This window comes from Vigna radiata, chromosome 7, assembly GCF_000741045.1.
Source record: "Vigna radiata var. radiata cultivar VC1973A chromosome 7, Vradiata_ver6, whole genome shotgun sequence".
NCBI lineage: Eukaryota > Viridiplantae > Streptophyta > Magnoliopsida > Fabales > Fabaceae > Vigna > Vigna radiata.
In genome coordinates this window covers 26,591,987-26,611,361 of record NC_028357.1, presented here as the reverse complement: position 1 = coordinate 26,611,361, position 19,375 = coordinate 26,591,987, and the positions used below count along the sequence as shown (strand labels likewise).

Sequence of the window (19,375 nt, the reverse complement as noted above, 5' to 3'; positions counted from 1 at the left end):
CATTTGTTTGTTTTTCATTGGAAAAAAACAATTTTGAATAGCAGTAAAACAAATCAAACTTGGTTTTTGTATCAACTAAATACGAGACCACCTTGTATTTGTAAAATAAAAAAATATATAAAATTGTATATGTACGAGAAATATGTAAAAGAATTGTAAACAGCGTGAATTTAGTGGTGGTGTTATTTGTACTTAAGCAGATTTTATTTTGCTGAGAATTCAGTGTCTGTTGAAGGGTTTTGTTGTTGGTAAAATTCTCACTGGGCAAATCCGTCTACTTCAATGCACTTTATGAGTACAACCAATTAAAAGTGACTTTTGATAGAAAAGAGTACAAATGTTGCTCAAATCATAAGAGCATGATGAAGGCCAAAATCAAAGTTGTTTCCAAACTCTGAATTAAAAATTGGGTGGTGCAGTATCAAACATAAATCTGCTACTCTACTGAGTATGGAATCTGATGAATGGTGTCTCTCATTGCCTCGTAATGGCAACACCTAAATCCACAAATTATGTCCAATAGCTAAACGTGGAGGGAAAGAAGAGAGGGGACACTCTGACTCACTGTTCATTGTCAGTGTATTATGGACTCCTTTTTTATTCTCTATATATCTTTTCAAGGCTATCATACTCCAAATCATAACCTAATGTTTCTCAATTAACATGGTAGTATAACAAATATGTAATCTGAATGAATTACAAAAATCTTTATCTTGTCATTGGTAATGGGAAGCATGTTGATCGTTGTGAAAAACGGTTTAAGAAAAAAATGTTTTTGTGTTGGAATCGCAGTTGCGTGACATAAAAGGCGAAGTTTCCAAAGACGTTTAGACAAGGCAGTGAATGCCAATCGTATATTACAAGCAAAAGGCATCTCTCTCAGTCTCTCTTTTCCTACTCCTACTGTCCCCACTTCTCTTCTTCCAAAGATGGTCCAATTTTCATTATCTTAATGCCTGCATATACCCTTCTCCAGGCCTCATAAACCAGTTCTTCAAGCTCCTAACCTGCAAAATTTAATATTCCGCAATACTTAACCATTCCTCTCCAAGACTTGTTTATCTGAGTTTAACTCTCACATTAGATAAAAATAAAAAAATAAAATATTATATAAAGATAAAAAAACTCGTTAACTCATTTCTTATCGATTTTGAGTAGAGAGTGATCCGATTGAACTCAAATCTCATTGTATCTCCATAGACCCAACAATTTCATTGCCCCAAGTATTTATTTCACTAATCCTCATTTTTTTTTCTGACTTAAGTTCATAAACTTTATTCTAAATATGTATGAAGCTGACATTTAAATGCATTTTGAGTAATTTAAATGACATTAAAAAAAGTAGGTCCTTTTGGAAAGAAAAAAGTCTCTTTAACAATTTTTTTTGACAATTTTTTGACAACGCATATGTAGCAGTCTATGATTGGTCCGTTTCAAATATTCTTTTAAAGATAAATTCAAACATACTAATAAAATGATGACACATATTCTATTGTCAAAAAGTTATTAAAGAAGAGTTCTCAAAGTATCATTGTCCCGAAAGGAAATATGAGATTTATACCAAAAGGGTATTTCCGCAGGCTTTAAGATCAGTGACACAGCCTGGTGAAGAGATGCTTGCGCGGAACATCTTGGTTGGCTCCTAATGCTTTTTATGTTCCTTTTTATACTTCTCTTTTCACCAAATTCTCTGCTTCGTTCCCCAAAAATTATCTCCCAATTTATTTTAAATTTAGAAAAGTAATTCTTAAATCTACCCCATAAATGAATAATAATCGGTGGCACTATAAGTTTTACTACTTTTGACGATTGTTGACTTTAGCATAAAAATTATGAGCAATGAAGTAGAGCCGTTGACTAAAAGAAAGGAAGTAACATGATGCTTCATGTTTCCTAAAACCCTACCCTCAATCATTGCGCAAGCTGTTCTCAACATATACCTAAAACTCAAGTTAAACAACAACAAAACATTTGTTGAACCATTCTCCATTATAGAGAAAAAAGAGCATTAGGATATGCATATATTATAAAGGTTAGAAGGAAAAGAAGTTCGCTAAAGTAAATCAGAATATAATCTCCTTAACTTTGAAGTCTTTTTAAGCCCTTTTACCTCTTAAAAGCAATCTGATTCCATTGGGTCTGTCTACTGACTCACCAAGAATAGAATAATAGTATGAACAAAAACTAAGTCAAACAAATGAAAGAGACTTTCTCTTCTTGAGGAGTTGGTGACAACCAAAGGGAACAAACGTAAAAATAACCGTTACACATTAGTTATTAGTTAGAGCTACCAACACCATTACTTAGTGGCGGCCCTAAACAAACTGCTCTAAACCGAGTGGTAGAGAGGGTAGTTGAGGAGAGGTTGAAGAGATGCAGGAATCAAATGAAACATCTTCTCACATTAATGTGTTACTTGCTTTCTTTCCAGATTGCAACCTGAAATGAATTGAATCAAGCAGATGAAGTTGTTGGGCCACTCCATATGCTATCAAGAATGTTTAATGTAACAAAAAGAAGTCATTTCATCTTATTTTAGGTTTTTAATCTGTTACTTGCTTCCTTTCCAGATTTATTTTAGGTTTTTTTATTAAATTTTTCATTAAGGGTGATGAAATCATTTCAATAAGACTATGGGTGCAGGAAAAAATAATAGGGGTACAAAAAGAAGCCGCCTTTTTGAAACTGTTATGGTCTAGGACCCATCAATAAAAAAAGGGGTCCAATCTTTTTAAGAAATTATGTAATTATATTTTTTTTATATATTTTCATGTTAGTTTACGAATAAATTGAATTGTTTTTTTATTTAGTATTCCTTTTTTAAATTAAAATAGTATTTGTTGTTAAAAACATATTACTAGGTAAGATGATAGTTTTTATTAATGTGTTAGTTTGATATTGAGTGATTTTTTTTTAGTGTAACCTATTAATAGATATTGATTTATGATAAAATATTTCAAATTTTTAGGTTTTTAATAAGATAAGAAATAATTAATAGGAATTGAGTTATGATAACATAAAAATAATTAAATAAACATCTTATTATGGATGGTGAAGGAATCATACCAGTTAAAAGGTGAAAGTTGTATTTTCTCTTTCTTATTTATCATGAGTTAAAACTTTTTTATAACCTTTCTAATATAATAAATGGAAAAAGTAACATTATTCATGAAATTTCTCTTCTCATCCTTATTATTAGTTTCTTACTCTTTTGTAAGTTCTGATTTAGATGTTGGTTACACGTCAATAATCCCTCAATTCATTTTGAAAACTACTTTACCAAATCAGATAAGAATGTTTGATGTTTATGGTAGGTAGGATAGATAAAAACTTATCTTGTCTCCACAAAATAATCTAGTGTTATGTGTAATGGTATTAATTGAAGCAATAACAATTAATTGAACAGTTTTGGTAATGAGTGCAATCAAAGAATACGAGTTTATTATTATGAATTTTAACAAAATTAGTGATCAATATTGATTCCGAGGTGGTGTGGTGGTGGAAGATTGGTTTTAAGGGTATCAATTCCTCATAATATTTGAACTCAAACAAACTAAACACCACCACAACCTTTAGAGGAAGCTTTTCTTATATCCTATAAATATTTCAAAAGCATTAAAAGCAACGCATGAAACAATCTAAGAACTATTTCAAAAGTGATAAAAGTAATGCATAAGCTTGGGTAAAAACTTATACAATAACTATTTTAAAAAGCATTAAAAGGAGTTGAGGTGGAAATTCATCTTAAAACTACTTTTAAAGCATTTAACCAATTGATGCATATGTCCATATGAAAACATATTTAAGGACTTTTTCGAATGATCACATATTTATAAGTTATGCATTTGGTAATTGATTATCATAAAGAGATGAGAACTCTTTTTCTTAGCTCGAATTTTTTTTTTTCAATTAGATCTTTTTTGTCGAGCAAGGTTTTAATAAGATAAAGGGTTAAATATGTTTTTAGTCCCTATACTTTAGGGCGATTTTGGTTTTAGTCCATTTTCAAACTATGATACAATTTAGTCCTTCAACTTTAGAAAACTCTGGTTTTAGTTTTTTTTACCAATTTTTTTTAACTTTATTTGTTGTTTCAAACACATTTCGTTATAGCATTTGGATTGTTTACACTGTTTGACACATTTTTGCTTTAATGTTAACTAAGAAACGTGCTTGAAACATCAAATAAAGTTAAAAAAAAATGGTAAAAAAGACTAAAACCAGAGTTTTCTAAAGTTGAAGGACTAAATTGTACCATAGTTTGAAAATGGACTAAAACCAAAATCGCTCCAAAGTATAGGGACTAAAAACATATTTAATCCTAAGATAAATTATTCTAAATTCGAATGTATTGGTAAAAGCCCAATATTGTGCACTTGAATATTCAGCCCAACCCATGGCCCGTAGGAGATAATAGAGTGGATGGGGTCAGAGGCTTTACCTCAAATCAGTAAAGCTTTACCGAGAGCGAGGAGAGAGAAGAGAGCTCCAGTGATGAGAAATCCGATGATGAAGACGGAGGACGTCTGGTGATCCTAGAGGCAGTGGACGACGGCGACCAAGAAGACAAAAATGAAGGGGATAACGAGAAGAGTAAGAAAAACTTTATCTTTCCTTGTTTCTGTGAAATCTGATTTTATTACAATGATTTTGTGTTTTGTGTTACAATCAAAAGGAAAGGGAGAGCTCTATATATATAGAGCTCTGTGGGGAAGGGGAAACAAAGATAAAATAAGAAAACAGAAAAACAAACTGTCATTAAGACAGTAACCAACTGTCATTAAGATAGTAACCGAATCTATGATTCTTAACAGCCTCCCCTCAAGCTGAACTGTGTATACTCACCAGTCCAAGCTTGGGAACAACCGACTTGAATCTGACGCGATGTGGAAATTTGGTGAAGAGGTCGACCAGCTGCTCATCAGATCGGACGGGAAGTAGATTCAGAAGGCCTTGTTGAACCTTTTCATGAACAACGTGACAGTCAAGCTCAATATGCTTGGTCCGTTCGTGGAAGCTCTGGTTATGAGCTATATGCCTTGCAGACTTGTTGTCGCAGTACAAGGCTGGAGTCCCTGATTCTTTAGTTTGTAGGTCCTGTAAAAGATAACAGAGCCACTGTATTTCACATACAGTGGCTGCAAGCGCCCTATACTCAGCTTCAGTAGAGGATCTAGATACAGTTTTCTGCTTCTTAGACTTCCAGGAAATGAGTGAGGTTCCAAGGAAAACACTGAACCCCGTTGTGGATCTTCTGGTGTTGGGACATGTTGCCCAGTTAGAGTCACTAAAGGCCTTTAATTGTATAGGTGAGTCAGCAGCAAAAAATAGCCCTTGAGAAGGATTGGATTTAATGTACCTGAGGATATGTTGAATGGCCCGATAGTGATAGTCAGTAGGTGATTGCATGAATTGACTAAGCAGATTAATTGTAAAACATAAATCAGGCCTAGTGTTGGTAAGGTATAGTAACTTCCCTATCAGCTTTCTATAAGGACCTGGATCATCAAGATAGCTGTCGGATTTATATAGAGGGCTGGTATCACTTAAAAAGGGAGTAGAAGAAGGCTTACAGCCTAACATTCCTATTTCCTCAAGTATGTCCAAAGCATACTTTCTTTGACATAGATGAATACCCTTCTTAGATCTGGCCACCTCCATACCTAGGAAGTATTTGAGTTCTCCAAGGTCCTTAATACGGAATTTGTTGTGTAGAAGTTCCTTTATGCCATTGATTTCCATCATAGAGTTACCTGTTAATATAATGTCATCCACATATACAAGTAAAGCAGTAAAGCTTGTAGGTGTTTTTCTAATGAATAGTGAGTGATCAGACTGTGATTGGACATAATTGGCAGATATTAAGAAGGAAGACAGTTTTTCAAACCATTGCCTACTGGCTTGTTTCAGTCCATACAAAGATTTAGTTAACCTGCAAACCTATCCCTTATTGTGGGTGTTTAGACCTGGAGGTAACTCCATGTAAACTTCTTCATTTAGATCTCCATGTAAGAAAGCATTGTCAACAGTCAACATCTAGTTGATGTAGAAACCAATTATTTGAAGCTACCAGAGCAATCAGTAGTCTAACTGTGGTAAGTTTAGCTACAGGGGAAAATGTGTCAAGATAGTCTATTCCCTCCTGCTGTGTGTACCCTTTAGCCACTAATCGAGCTTTGAACCTTTCTATGCTGCCATCAGCTTTGTATTTTGTCTTGTAGACCCATTTGCATCCTATAGCAGCTTTTCCTGGAGGGAGGTGAGTCAAGACCCAGGTTTTATTGTCTTGCAAGGCTTTTATTTCTCTCTGCATGGCCTCTACCCATTCCTTCATGTCCTTGGCCTCATTATAGGATATGGGTTCTTTATTTCCAGTAACAGCCAGGGTGTACCTCAAATGTTTCTCTGAAAGATTATCACAGCATAAATTATAGATCGGATGTGGAGTTTTAAGACTGTTTCTCATAGTCAGGGATTGATTGACTTGGTGGACATAATCTTTCAGATATCCTGGACTCTTTCTTGGTCTTTCAGACCTTCTGTATCTTTGATTTTCTTGATTGCTTCTCGTACTGTCATTATTGTCTTCACTATTGGTGGTCTGCTGCAGCTGTTCTTGGTCAGCGTTATTTGGCTCAGTATGTACATCGTTGTTGATAGGATAGTGATCTTCTAGGAGGTCATTGAGAGAATCAGCTTTGTCTTCTTCACTGTCATAGCCTTCTCTGCTGCCCTGCAGTTTTCTGTAAGGAAAAACATCTTCATGGAAGACAACATTTCTGCTTATAAAAAGTTCCTTGGTGTTTATGTCAAGCACGATGTAACCTTTCACACCATTCTTATATCCTAGAAAGATTCCCTTTCTAGCTCTTGGGTCAAGCTTACTTCTATTATTTTCAAGAGTTGAAGCAAAACACAAGCAGCCAAAGGTTTTAATATCTAAATAAGTGGGTGGTAGGTTGTAAAGCAGATCATACGGTGTTTTGTTTTTAAGAATAGGAGTGGGCAGCCTATTTATTAGATAAACAGCATGCCCAATGGCATAAGACCAGTAAGAATCAGGGACGTTAGATTGAAAAAGAAGGGTCCGGGTAACACTTAGTATATGTTGATGTTTTCTTTCAACAACTGAATTTTGTTCAGGGGTTTCAACACAACTTCTTTGATGGTTAATCCCATGTAAACCATAGAAATCCACACAATTAAATTCAAGACCATTATCAGATCTAATGGTTTTGACTGTTTTGTTAAACTGGTTTTTGATTTTGGCAACAAAATTCTGTAGTAAAACTCTTGTTTGACCTTTATTACTCATTAGGAACACCCATGTGTGTCTACTGTAATCATCAACTATGGTGAGGAAGTACTTATGACCATGAACAGAGATAGTGTTTAGAGGGCCCCAAATATCACAAGAATTTCAAAACATTCGGTAGTAATAGAAGCACTTTTGGAGAAAGGCAATTTCCGCTGTTTAGCATAATGGCAGGTGTCACATACAAAATCAGTGTCAATTTTAACATAGGGAAAATTATCACTAATCTGTTTTACAACCCTATCTCCTGGGTGGCCTAATCTATAGTGCCACATACTAACATCTACATTCTTACAAGAAAAAGTAGACTTTAAAGTGTATCTTTGATCAGGTTTAGGAAAAGCTTGCAAGTAATAGAGTCCTTCCCAAGAATCAGCACATCCAATCATCTTCAATGTATGGTTCTCCCTTATCTAACAAGTCTTAGAGGAAAAAGTTAGGTTACAGTCCAAGTCTTTAATAAGACTTTGAACAGAAATTAGATTAAAACAAAATTCAGGAATATAGAGCACATTGAAAATGATAAAGTCCTATGAAAACTGCACTATTCCTGCGTGCTATGCTGTGAGAGTAGTATTATTTGGCAGTTTAATAGAAACAGGTCTGATTTTATAAAAAGTAACAAAATTTCTTTTATCATGTGTCACATGATCTGTGGCACCTGTGTCAATTATCCAAGAAAGATTACCTTGTCTATTTTCAGTCTCATTCCTTTAAACTTGATTGATTTTGTGAGAGGATTCATCAGCTCTATCTATCATTCTGAGAAGTTTTTCCATTTGTTCAGTTGTGAATGAATTAAAAACATTGCTATTACCAGTCTGTTGTGTGTTTTGAGTCCCTTCTGGTTCGGTACTGTTCTGACAAATATTCACAGAACTCCAGTCACTCCTCTTTTCTTGGTTGTTGTCTCCTTTCTTGTACCACGGTGGATACCCGTGCTTAGAATAACACTCGTCTATGGTGTGATTCATTTTGTTACAATATGAACATTGTTTGCCATAGTTAGGATTTCTTCCCCTTCCTCTTCCTTGACCACGGGTTCCATAACCTCTTCCTTGGTTTCCCTGGTTTCTCCATTGATTGTTTCTGTCAGTCATACTGGCTAGAGCTTTGATATCAACAACACCTTGCTTTTCTTGTCTTTCTTGTTGCATAATAAGAGAGAAGACCCTATTGATATTGGGAAGAGGATCCATGAGGTGAATTTGTGTTCTGATTGTACTGTAAGAATCATTAAGACCTTTTAAGAAACATATCACATGTTCCATTTCTCTGTACTTCAAGAATATCCTTGAAAGATCACAGCTACATGGGACCTGGCATGTGCAGGTTGGTATGGGTCTTAGGGACTCTAACTCTTCCCACAGAATCTTCAGATCTGTGAAGAACTGGCTCACTCCCCTTTCTCCTTGTTTGATAGAATGTATATCCTGAAGCAGGTCTGAAATCTTGAAATAATCACCTTTAGAGAACCTTTCTTTCAGTTCATCCCATAAATCCTTAGCTTCTTCAGCATATATGACGCTTTCAGCAATGTGTGGTGAAAGAGCCTTTGTTATCCAAGATAAAATCATCATGTTGCACCTTTCCCATGCATCAAACAGTGTATCAGTTTTCTGGGGTTTCTTTATGGACCCATCAACAAACTTTATTTTATTCTTGGAAAGCAAGGCTCTCCTCATACTTCTACTCCAAGAAGAGTAGTTGTTTTCATTCAGAACCTGTGTAACGAGCATAAGTCCTGGGTTTTCTCCTGGGTGCAGATAATAAGGACTAGATGGGTTGCAAGATTGATCCATTTGTTCCATTAAAGAAGAGCAAGAAACAGTCCAAGAAGATATCAAGATTAACTATGAAGGCAGCGGAAGCAGAGCAGGTACTAGACCTGCTCTGATACCATATTGGTAAAAGCCCAATACTGTGCACTTGAATATTCAGCTCAATGACCCATGGCCCGTAGGAGATAATAGAGTGGATGGGGTCAGAGGCTTTACCTCAAATCAGTAAAGCTTTACCGAGAGTGAGGAGAGAGAAGAGAGCTCCAGTGATGAGAAATCCGATGATGAAGACGGAGGACGTCCGGCGATCCTAGAGGCGGTGGACGGTGGCGACCAAGAAGACAAAAATGAAAGGGATAACGAGAAGAGTAAGAAAAACTCTATCTTTCCTTGTTTCTGTGAAATCTGATTTTATTACAATGATTTTGTGTTTTGTGTTACAATCAAAAGGAGTGGGGAAGGGGAAACAAAGATAAAATAAGAAAACAGAAAAACAAACTGTCATTAAGACAGTAACCAACTGTCATTAAGACAGTAATCGAATCTATGATTCTTAACAGGATGCACCCGACAGAGGTTTTTAGTCAAACTTTTCATGTAATTTTTTAAAATATTTTTATCTAATATGTACGAAACTTATTGCAGTTCATCTAAATTCCTTATATCATGAAGGATGTTGTTCCATTGATTAATGTTAGATTTTGTGGTTTATCGAGCCCGAAATCCTCTTATTTGTTTTGTCACAATTGAATTCTACTAAGTTGATAGGGTTATGCACCAATTTGGTTTTTGACAAATTATTCCTTCGACATTTAAACTTAGATCAACTTCATAAAGACCTGAAAGCTTTTTGCGACTTATGTTAAAAATAATGTTCAATACAAGTCATATTAATATTTGACAACTTCTACTAACTAAAGTCATACTTAAGGTTGGTGACTCCAATCTGCAAAAAAAATTTGAACTAAAGTCGTGGGAATGGTTGGCAACTTCAACTTTAGAATAATTCAACTAAAATGGTGACAACGGTTAGTGACTTCAACTTTAAAATAATTGAACCAAAGATGTGGACTACATTAGAGACTTGAGTGTTAATGAAATTTTAGACATATATTTAAGTGAAGTCATGAGAAAGATTGACGAGTTTAGTTTTAAAATATTCCAAATAAATTTCTTGACTTTGGTTTTGCATATTTAATTCTTAATTAGTTGTAAATCTTAAAATACATATACATTGTATGTATAACTATTTTATGTTTTAAGTTATAAATGGGATCACCATTTAATGCAAATTTAATATTATTAAATTATTGTTTATCTCTTAAGTTTAGGTCTACTTTTTTGGGACTTATTGTATTAAACCCATTTTACTTTAATACTTTTCAAGGTTACATTCTAATGTATGTTTATATGTTTTATAAATATTTTTTTTAAAAGAAAACAGACAACTTTTAAAATTAGTAATGGTTATGGATGTCAGAATGTCATCCATGTTATCTTGTAAAGATTTTAGTATTAGTATGATTGTATCTTGTAAAAAAATATCAAAAACATAAAATTTTAAAAAGTTAATATATTAACATTTTCAAACAAAAAGATTTCAATAAGAATTACGTTGATTGATCTTCCATTCTCGATGGAGTTACATATGACCGAGGTCAATCAATGTCATATTTATTTTCAAAATTATAAAGTTTTCAAAATCATTTTCTAAATAATTTAAAGGACTTTGTAATCTTGATTTTCCATATACACCTGAATAAGGTCAAACCTTATTAGGTCTAAATAAATATTTTTAAAAGTATTTTCTCAATAAAAAATATAAAAATTGTTTATTATTTTAGGGAAAATAAATATTTTAACCATTACATTGGTATTTCTACATTTCATCAAAGGTATCATCTTTAGATGAGAGTTTTAGGATTCTAATATATTTCCTATGGGTAACTGATTCCTGAATAAAAATCTAATTTTTACATATGATGTTTTATGTTTATGGTTTTTTTTTATAGGTTTTTAAAATAAAATATGGTGACAACTTCTTTATATTTTTTAAATTATTTTCGTTGTCTTGTCTTGACCCTAGTTGCAACATGATTCTAAAGATGTCAAATTACTTTTTAGTTTTTTTGACAATTTTTTAATCTTTTTTTATTCAATATGGAAGATGATGATTTGTTAAAGACAACATTAGAAGGTGTTAGTTATTTGTGGCTATTCAATATCACTCCATGCAAAATTAGAAATATATTGTCTAATTCATCATGTAAAAGGACACACTTGTAAAATGATACAAATAGATAATTAGGAGGAAAATTTAGTTTTCTCTTTGTGAGAACTTTGTAGTGTGAGAACTTTAGAGTTTTGAGTTATAAATTTAGTCTTATATGTAACCTTTGACTATTAATACCATGACTTATCATTCACCTTCTCATTTTTCTTGAGCGTGATATCAATATCCTTCCACAAACTAAATATAAAAATAATTCTCTTATTTTAAAATCAACAAATATATAAACACATTTCTCTAAATATCATATTTATACACAATCGGACTTCTAATTTGTTCTAATACAGAAGATTAAAGAAGATGGACTTCTTCTCCAATAAATTTCATAGTCAAATGTTTGATATCTCTAAAAAAAAGTTGATATATTGTTTTTTTTTTCATTTTTTTAAATTTGAATGTCCTTCTATTTAAGAAAAATTTCGTTTTTTAATGTCCATTAAATATTTTCTCAACATATAATATGTACGATAGCTTTTTAATATATTATTAAAGACTTAAATATCATTTTCTAATAATTATAAATCTTTAATTAGTGAAGTAAAATAAACATATATTTCATTTTCTAAATGTCAAGAACTAGAAATTATCATGAATAACATTTAATATTTTTTTCTTCATGTGTAACCTAGATATAAGATGTAAATAACTAGCAACAAGTGTCAAGAATTATGATTGATATATAAATTATCAAAAAGGTTGGTTCCATTTGTGCTAGCCTAAACACTTCATTAACTCTTACGGGGAAAATGATTATCAATGTTCTTCCATTAGAAAGAATTAGTAGAACAACGAAGCCATCTATCATATTTCTTCTCATTTCTATGTCATTTGAGGTTTAAAGTCATTTTTATTAACAAAGAAGCACCTCCAAATGACTAAAAGATATCAACAACCTTTCTCATATAACAACTTATCTTAATATTTTCCCTTCACCTTATAACATGACAACACACGTTTGTGATATTTTCAAACACTTTCTTTTAAGAATATACAATGATTAGGACACGAAAATTATCATGCTTGTATTTCCACTAATAAATAAACAAAAATAATTTTTTTCATAAATTGAGATGAAACTCTTGAGAAGTTGCATAAGCTATATTTCTTTTTATTTCGAATTTTCTTTTTGTCTGTTGTGCTATAAATTTATCATGTAAACAAAAAATATATCTTTATTAATTTAAGTCCATTTCAATTAGATTTAGTCTCAGTGACAGAAATTTAGGAGATTTTATGGTCATTTTTAGACCAAATCTTTCTTAAAGAACAAATTTATTGAAGGATTAAGGTGTTATCAAGTAATTGAAGTTAACTTAGAACAATAATGGACTTCTTTTGAATAAAACAATAATAAAATATGTTTTGAATAAAAATCTTTTAAGAGATATTGAGATTCTTTTAATACCTCAAATAATATAAAAGAAGAAATGGAATAATACAATAACTATTATTATCATAATCTATTAACTAATAAAAATAAAGAAAATCATCATTGTATATTAAATATTATTTAATACATATAAAAAATAATGTAGTCTCATCATATATATTTAGTTGGTAAGTTATTTTTTACTTTTATATCAAAGTCATATGTAGTAAAGAAGATATGCTTTTTTTTCATCTAATTATTCTTAAACTTTACTCAAACTTTACAGTAGAACTCCCCCACTTATTTACTGGTTCTACAGGCTTATCCATTATTCTCTGTGACTTGAATGCCTTTCTATTAATTTAGCTGTTGTGTTTCAGTTTAAAAAGGTTTGACTGTGTTTTCAATCAAATTTAAAAATATTCTTTTATTCTCTCAAGATTAAAAAGAAAAGGTTTATTTTAGTCAATATATATTAAATTCAAGAAAATAAAATTATTTTTTAAGATTTAAAGTTTAATTTTTTAACATTTAAAACTAATTTAGTCTCTTAAATTTAATGTTTTGAAATTAATACTATGGTTTTTATTGTATTTTGACGAACTATCTTTAAAAAATTTGAAGGGTAAAACCTAAAATGACCCCTTTGAAAAACTAAAATCATAGCTAAAAAAATAAGTGCGAAACCAAAAGCTTTGTTTGAGATGTAAAAACAGAGACTCGGCCTTTGATTTGGAAATATGAGCAAATCTCTGCTGGCTTTTGTTGCTACAGCCATTTCGACAAGGTTCCGCGTTCCTCTTCCTCAAATTCAATACCGATTCTACTGTTCTTCACCCTCTCATCCTTCATCCAACAAGCTCTTTGTTGGAGGTCCCTCTCTCTCCCTCTCTCTCTCTTATGCTCATTCCTTTGTTTTTATTGACTCTGAGGTTCTTTCAGGGTTGTCATGGTCAGTGGACGAGAAGTCGCTCAAAGACGCTTTCTCTTCCTTCGGAGACGTCACCGAAGGTAATATGCGCCTTAACGTTTTTCTAGGTCTTTGTCTTTTACCCATGTTTCTGACACGAAGCTACGTGTTCGACGTTTTGTCTCACTGAAGTGTTGTTGCGACCGTTGGGACTTACGGCTGTCTAGAAGTGTAATTTTTTAAAATATCAAATTTAATAGCGTGTTTAAACGGGATTGAGGGATCATGCTGTTTCATGCTCATAAGACTCTGATATCATCATATAATTTCTCTCTGCTCCCTCCTTTTCTTTCCACCATTCCAGAATCACCGTAGATGTTTTAGGTTCTGGTTGTCTTGCCTTGTGGCTTCCCAATCGCAGGCAAAAGCGGATAACTTGCTAACCACACTTTGAAACCTTGATTCTCTTTATACCTATCCATTATTTTTTTTTTTCTTTTGGCTCTGTTCAATTTTTCCTTCCTTGTTATTGTATTTCATCTGCATTTGATCAATTTTTTTTTTCTCTTCTCACAAATTTAGCATACTGTCATGTGAGTTGCACTTGTAATGAGCTCGCGTTCACCCAAGTGAATGGGACAAAAAGGTCATGCATGCATACATACATGTTAACACGTGCACCAAAATTCTAATGTCTGCTTGCGTAAATGCCCCTTTGTAAAATTAATTTGGAGAGAAAGTTTAACTCAATTGGTTTGTGTTATTCTCATCAATCAGTGATGTACTGGCATATGGGTTTGTGTGCAGGGGAAAAATTAGTAGCTAACCGATTTTAGTAATGGACGATTCAATTAACAAACTAATTCCCTCCTTTTCCCCGTTTCTGTTTTTCATCTTGGAATACCCCGCTAGCGGAGGATTGGTTAATATTGACCATTCCGAGCTTAGAAACCTACTGACGGTAGGTAATAAGGACGGAGATTCTTGTAGAAGACATGAGTAGTCTGGTCACTGGTAGAAATGGATATAAAATTCATGAGGATTGCAATATGTTTCTCCTGAACGATGTGACTGTCATCGTCTGTTTGGCGCATTCATCAAATACCGGGTTTGCAGCAATGCAGTGTGCACACTTACTGTCGCTGCATTGAACAGGTTGCTTGACACAAGTGACATGTAGAGGAGATAATGTAACGACTGCAGTTTGCAGGTGAGAGGGCAAGAGCGTGATACTGTGTCACTGATGAAGAACGAGCTATAGTTGGTCTTGTAGACCGCCAACATAACAAAGATTCTCCCAAGAAGAAGCAACAACCTGTAACCGAGGCATGAACATGTAGTAGGAGTGTACATGGTATGGATTGGGATGGATTAACTTATGTTCCTACTCGGCCCAAAGTTTTAATAGGGTTATTTTTGAAAACCCAACCTTGTCAAGACTCAACAATATTTAGGACAAGACAAGACCTGGTTATTGAAAATCACATTTCAGATCTCTCCTCATCTTCTTTATGTCTATTTAAAAGCACATTATAAATGGTGCCATCTGGAATGAAAAATTGGTATTTTGGATTGTGCAATCCATAATGCATTTTTTGTATTCCAGACTATACAATTTGGAATATATTTTTGGTATTACGGATCGTGCAGCCCAGAATGCATTTTTTATTTTTGTATTTTAGATTGTGTAATCTGGAATGTATTTTTTATATTTTGGACTAAACTTGGAACTAAAAATGAAAATCCTAAACTAGAAGATAAATTTGGAATGTTAAAGTTTATGGGGTGCCAGTTGAAACTATGGAGGTGCCGGCAGAAGTTGCCCCCGTCAGGAGTCCCTTTGGGCCAGGCTGAGTTAGTGGGATGGGTCAGAGACCCCTAGTATCCAGAAATCCACCCAATTTGCATCACAGAAATGCAATGTCTGCAAGGAAGAGGAATGCGGAAAGAAGAGGCCCTTTCCATGTCTACCCTTCCTGTATTTTGAAATGTGTGCTGCCTTGATGTGAGATCCCACCCAACAATGATCTAAGTGATAGAGTCCTTGGTCAAGCTCGCCAAACCAATCATCCTCAGTTGTAAGTACTGAATTGGACATGCATTTTCAGCTAATAAAAATCTGCTATGTGCTTATTTTGCAAGCTGTGATCACCACGTTAAAATAGAACTGTAGCTGGCACAATTAACCCATCCTCAGGAATAAATTGCTGAAATTTTCACATCACCAGCAGATCCAGCGTTAAAAACATCATCATTTGTCATTTTAATTGACATGGTAGGAATGCTATTGTATTTTTGGGACAAAGATAAAAGGACACACTTGCTCAGTCCAGTCAACATTGTCTTTATCAGATAGACAAATGAGGACCTGGCTGATATCTGTAGATGCAGCAACCCAAGGATATAAGCTGTGTCTCTTTGAACTGCTATAAACTTAGTTTACTAGATATCCTTCATTTTAGACATGTACAAAAGGTCACATAGGTGCCCGAAGTATAGATTGTTTGATTCTTATCCTATGAGTAGGTCAAGAGAAAGGTGTTAGAGGAAGTCAAGGGAGATCTTAGGCTAAATAATATTTTTGAAGCTTTAGTTATTAATCGGAGCAACTGTAGTGTGATCCATGTAGTCAATCTGTCACTTCCAGAAATCTTATGTTCATTGAAATAATCTGTGCCTGGCAAAAAAGTTTGCTTGAAAGCATACATTTCTCGTCCAATTTCTGTAACTCTTACCAAATTTCCGTGAGGGAATCTCTCTTAAAGTTCCCTCCATGCATCATAGGCAAGATCAGTGTAAACTATAGTTTCAAAAATTGAAGGTGATACAAATTTCAAGATCCAGGAGATTACCAAATTGTTGCATCTCTTCCAGAGGTCATAAATCTGATCAAACTTATCTAACATTTGAATGCTTCTGTCAACAAATTTGAGTTGGTTCTTCGGAATAAGCAAACATCTAATGAAGGAGCACAATTGTTGTAATTTCCACTTGTTAGCGGAGGACAATCTAGAGTCTCTGCATAGTAGGATTTTCATCCTAATGAACAAAATTGGGACTGGTTGAATTTGACTAGGGTTTATAGCAATTGAATTGGAATTATTTTGGCTCGAGTTGTTGTTCAAACTCCTTTGATTGGTTCTTGGTATGGAAAAGTTGAATGCGGTGGCAACAAAGCTCAAGAGAAATCCAATTTAGAGAGAAGTTGAACTCAATTGATTTGTATCATTCTCATTATGGGGTTGAGTTAAGCCCCGTGTCCAATTTTTAAGATAGTATTAAAGCCTATTATTGGGCCACCTTCCTTTGCCACCTTCCAAGGTAGTAGTCGTAAGTGTGATGGGAATTTTGAAAGCCACCTTAATTGTGGTCACCCCTATTCTGCCTTAGGTTTGGCCTCTTCGGGGTTGCCTTAATTGCAATCTCGAGAGAGGTGGGTTAGTCCCGCATCAACTGGAGCACTAGACTTACTGTCCTAGAGACAGAATTCACCTATAACACATACAATGCATCAATGCACTAGCCGTCCTAGAGACAAAAGTTTCCCACAGAGAGTATTCTCTGTCCTCAAACTACAAATAATTCTCCATTCCCTATTACACAAACTTCTGTAATTTATAACAATAAATAACGGGATTAGAATTCAGTAATGGTATCTATATAAAGAAGTTACATTTGGTATCAATAAATAAAGGGGTTATTATTTTTTAAAAAACCACTTTTGGTAACTATTTTTTATTGTATAACAGAAGAAATGTGGACACGGTGCAACAAGGCCCTATGTTTCCCCTAGTGTGTGTGTGTACACACACACTCCAAATACATTATTTTCACAAATAACTGTCATCCAACATTTTCTAATATAAAACTTATTTTGTTCACTTAATCCTAAAATTTCTAATAAACAACTGTTTTCTAATTTCCTGCGCCCTAAACTTGACTAAAAAAATTAAGGAGGTATGAACTGCTTCGAAACCCAAAGGTTGTGCCATGTAAAATGTTAGGAGCGAATTTGCTTACACAAAAGAGAAACTCGGGCAACAGGACGTGGAAGTTTGTTCAACGAAGAATTACACAATTGGGAACAGAGTTGATTAGCTTTTCTGCGAGTCTGATGATGAAAATAAGCTATGCTTAGGTTTGACATTGTGTATATCGAGAGCTTTTAGTTGTCTTTTACCTGTTCTGTGAACATGTTATGCACCTCTTATATTTTTTCCATCATCTGATGTTCCTTTTCAGTATACAACTTTGGTATCCTTAATCTGTTACTGTCTTGATCTTCTGCTCTAAATTATTGGAGACCTTTTCTTGTAGTGAGGATAGTGTATGATAAAGACAGTGGCAGGTCTAGAGGCTTTGGATTTGTCATTTTTTCGAATGAAGATGATGCAAAATGTGCAAAGGAAGCAATGGATGGAAAGGTCAGACATAAAGAATACCATATTATATCATTTCCTGTTGAATTTCCTTCTGAAGGTGATGTTTTCTTTACAGGCACTGTTGGGCAGACCATTGAGGATAAGTATTGCACTTGAGAAGGCCCGAGGTGTACCTGTTGTAGTTCCTCGACTTTCAGATATTGGACATTTGAACAGGCGCTAAATTTACTATGCTCACTAAATCCATGTAGGTAACATCATATCTATTGTTAGCTGCTGATGACTACGAAATTTGTATTGATTATCGTGATTAGCAGTCAGCAGAAAATGAAATTTATAAGCAACTGGAAATCAATTCCTTAAATCTGAGCAAAAGTAATGTGTTATATTCAACTTATTTTACAGAAACAATTGCATATTTTTGTTAGAATCATGAGTGCTTTTTGAGAAATGAAAACGATTTGGCCAAACTGAGCACAAACAAAAATGCACATTAAGCAGCAGGTTATTGCAAGCAATGTGACTTATGCTTGATACTTTGATATTCTGCTTGGAGACAAAATGATGAGTTACTTATCGAAATCTCGAAGTTCTTTTAAGCCTGTCATTGAAGATAGCGTTTACATCCTGTTCACTTGAGTGGATTTGGAGAAGAGTAATTGAGAGTATTTGATGATAAAATTTTTTGTTGTTTATTTGAATAGATTTTGAAGTGAGAGTGAATTTAGAAGTAAATTTTTTTAATTTGTCACATAAATTAAATCCTACACTAATTCTCACAAATTTTATTTTCAAATCTACTTTCACTTACCTTTAAATCTATTTAAATAAATAACAAAAAAGAAATTACTTTCAAATCTTCTCACTTATTCTTTCTCAAATCCATTCAAGTGAAGAAAGCCTTTAGGAAAAGTTCCACATCATCTATAATAATATACGGAAGTCATTGTTGGATGAAAGTTTTTCAGATTGCAATCCCATAATTATCAAGCGGTGTTTTCAATTTTTAAAACCTTCTACTTTTGTGCAATCTCTTATTTTTTACATATTACTGTTTACACTTTTTAAAGCAACAAAGACAAAATTTTCTTCAATGTAAAATGCATATTTCCTAAATGGCTCTTATTACAAAAGTCACCAATTTACCTTTTTAAAAATAAGAAAACAACTTTCCAAATAATGCATGTACTTACTTTTAACAGAAGACAAACACAAGATAAAATTTATAAGGTTTAATTATGTTTAGTTTCTCAAATTTGGATTTGATTGAAAGAAAAAAACGTTTATTTGTCTCTTAAATTAAGTTAAATATAATTTTAGCTCTAAAA

General features: G+C 33.4%; 2 protein-coding genes across 2 annotated transcripts; one reads left to right on the top strand and one right to left on the bottom strand.

Moving 5' to 3' along the window:
* Nucleotides 1-8,028: 8,028 nt before the first annotated feature.
* Nucleotides 8,029-9,054, bottom strand: LOC106766241. The gene has a single exon (XM_014650986.1). The coding sequence runs from the start codon at nt 9,052-9,054 to the stop codon at nt 8,029-8,031; it is 1,026 nt and encodes a 341-aa protein (XP_014506472.1).
* A 4,355-nt stretch (nt 9,055-13,409) lies between these two features.
* Nucleotides 13,410-18,534, top strand: LOC106767233 (glycine-rich RNA-binding protein 4, mitochondrial). Its single transcript, XM_014652078.2, has 4 exons — nt 13,410-13,628; nt 13,698-13,766; nt 17,983-18,089; nt 18,163-18,534. Exons 1-4 carry the CDS (start codon nt 13,496-13,498, stop codon nt 18,268-18,270), a joined length of 417 nt encoding a protein of 138 aa, XP_014507564.1. The 5' UTR covers nt 13,410-13,495; the 3' UTR covers nt 18,271-18,534.
* Nucleotides 18,535-19,375: the final 841 nt, after the last annotated feature.